The sequence below is a fragment of the Egretta garzetta genome, unplaced genomic scaffold (genome assembly GCF_000687185.1).
Source record: "Egretta garzetta isolate BGI_Z169 unplaced genomic scaffold, ASM68718v1 scaffold2436, whole genome shotgun sequence".
NCBI lineage: Eukaryota > Metazoa > Chordata > Aves > Pelecaniformes > Ardeidae > Egretta > Egretta garzetta.
Genome location: NW_009260112.1, coordinates 1 through 497, shown reverse-complemented (window position 1 = coordinate 497; position 497 = coordinate 1). Strand labels below are relative to the sequence as shown.

The 497-nt window shown below is 67.0% G+C and overlaps 1 protein-coding gene across 1 annotated transcript; it reads left to right on the top strand.

Annotated features, from left to right (window-relative positions):
* Window positions 1-198: 198 nt before the first annotated feature.
* LOC104128553 (serine/threonine-protein phosphatase PP1-2) lies at window positions 199-491 on the top strand (the record flags this gene model as incomplete). Its single annotated transcript, XM_009641371.2, has 1 exon — window positions 199-491. A coding segment is annotated over one exon (293 nt), but the record flags the coding sequence as incomplete, so codon positions are not given.
* Between the last annotated feature and the right edge of the window lie 6 nt (window positions 492-497).

Genomic DNA, 497 nt, shown 5'->3' with positions numbered 1-497 from the left:
CTGGGTGCCGCGCCGGCTGGGCACCCCGGGAGCAGGCTGGGCGAGCCCCCGGGATGGGCGCAGGGGCCAGCTGGGGGTCCCAGCACAGCCCTGTGCTTCCCGGGGGACGTGGATGGGTGGCACCAGGGCCTGTTGTGGGGTGGTGTGGGGGACTGTGGGGAGCTGGGCTTCCCCATGCTCCCTGTTCCCCCACCCCAGGTGACATCCACGGGCAGTACTATGACCTGCTGCGACTCTTTGAGTACGGGGGCTTCCCCCCCGAGAGCAACTACCTGTTCCTGGGCGACTACGTGGACCGGGGCAAGCAGTCGCTGGAGACCATCTGCCTGCTGCTCGCCTACAAGATCAAGTACCCCGAGAATTTCTTCCTGCTGCGTGGCAACCACGAGTGCGCCAGCATCAACCGCATCTATGGCTTCTACGATGAGTGTGAGTGCTCGGGCTGTGGCCGTGTCCCCCCACGACCCCGCCGTCATCCCCGCGCGCCCCTTATCTGG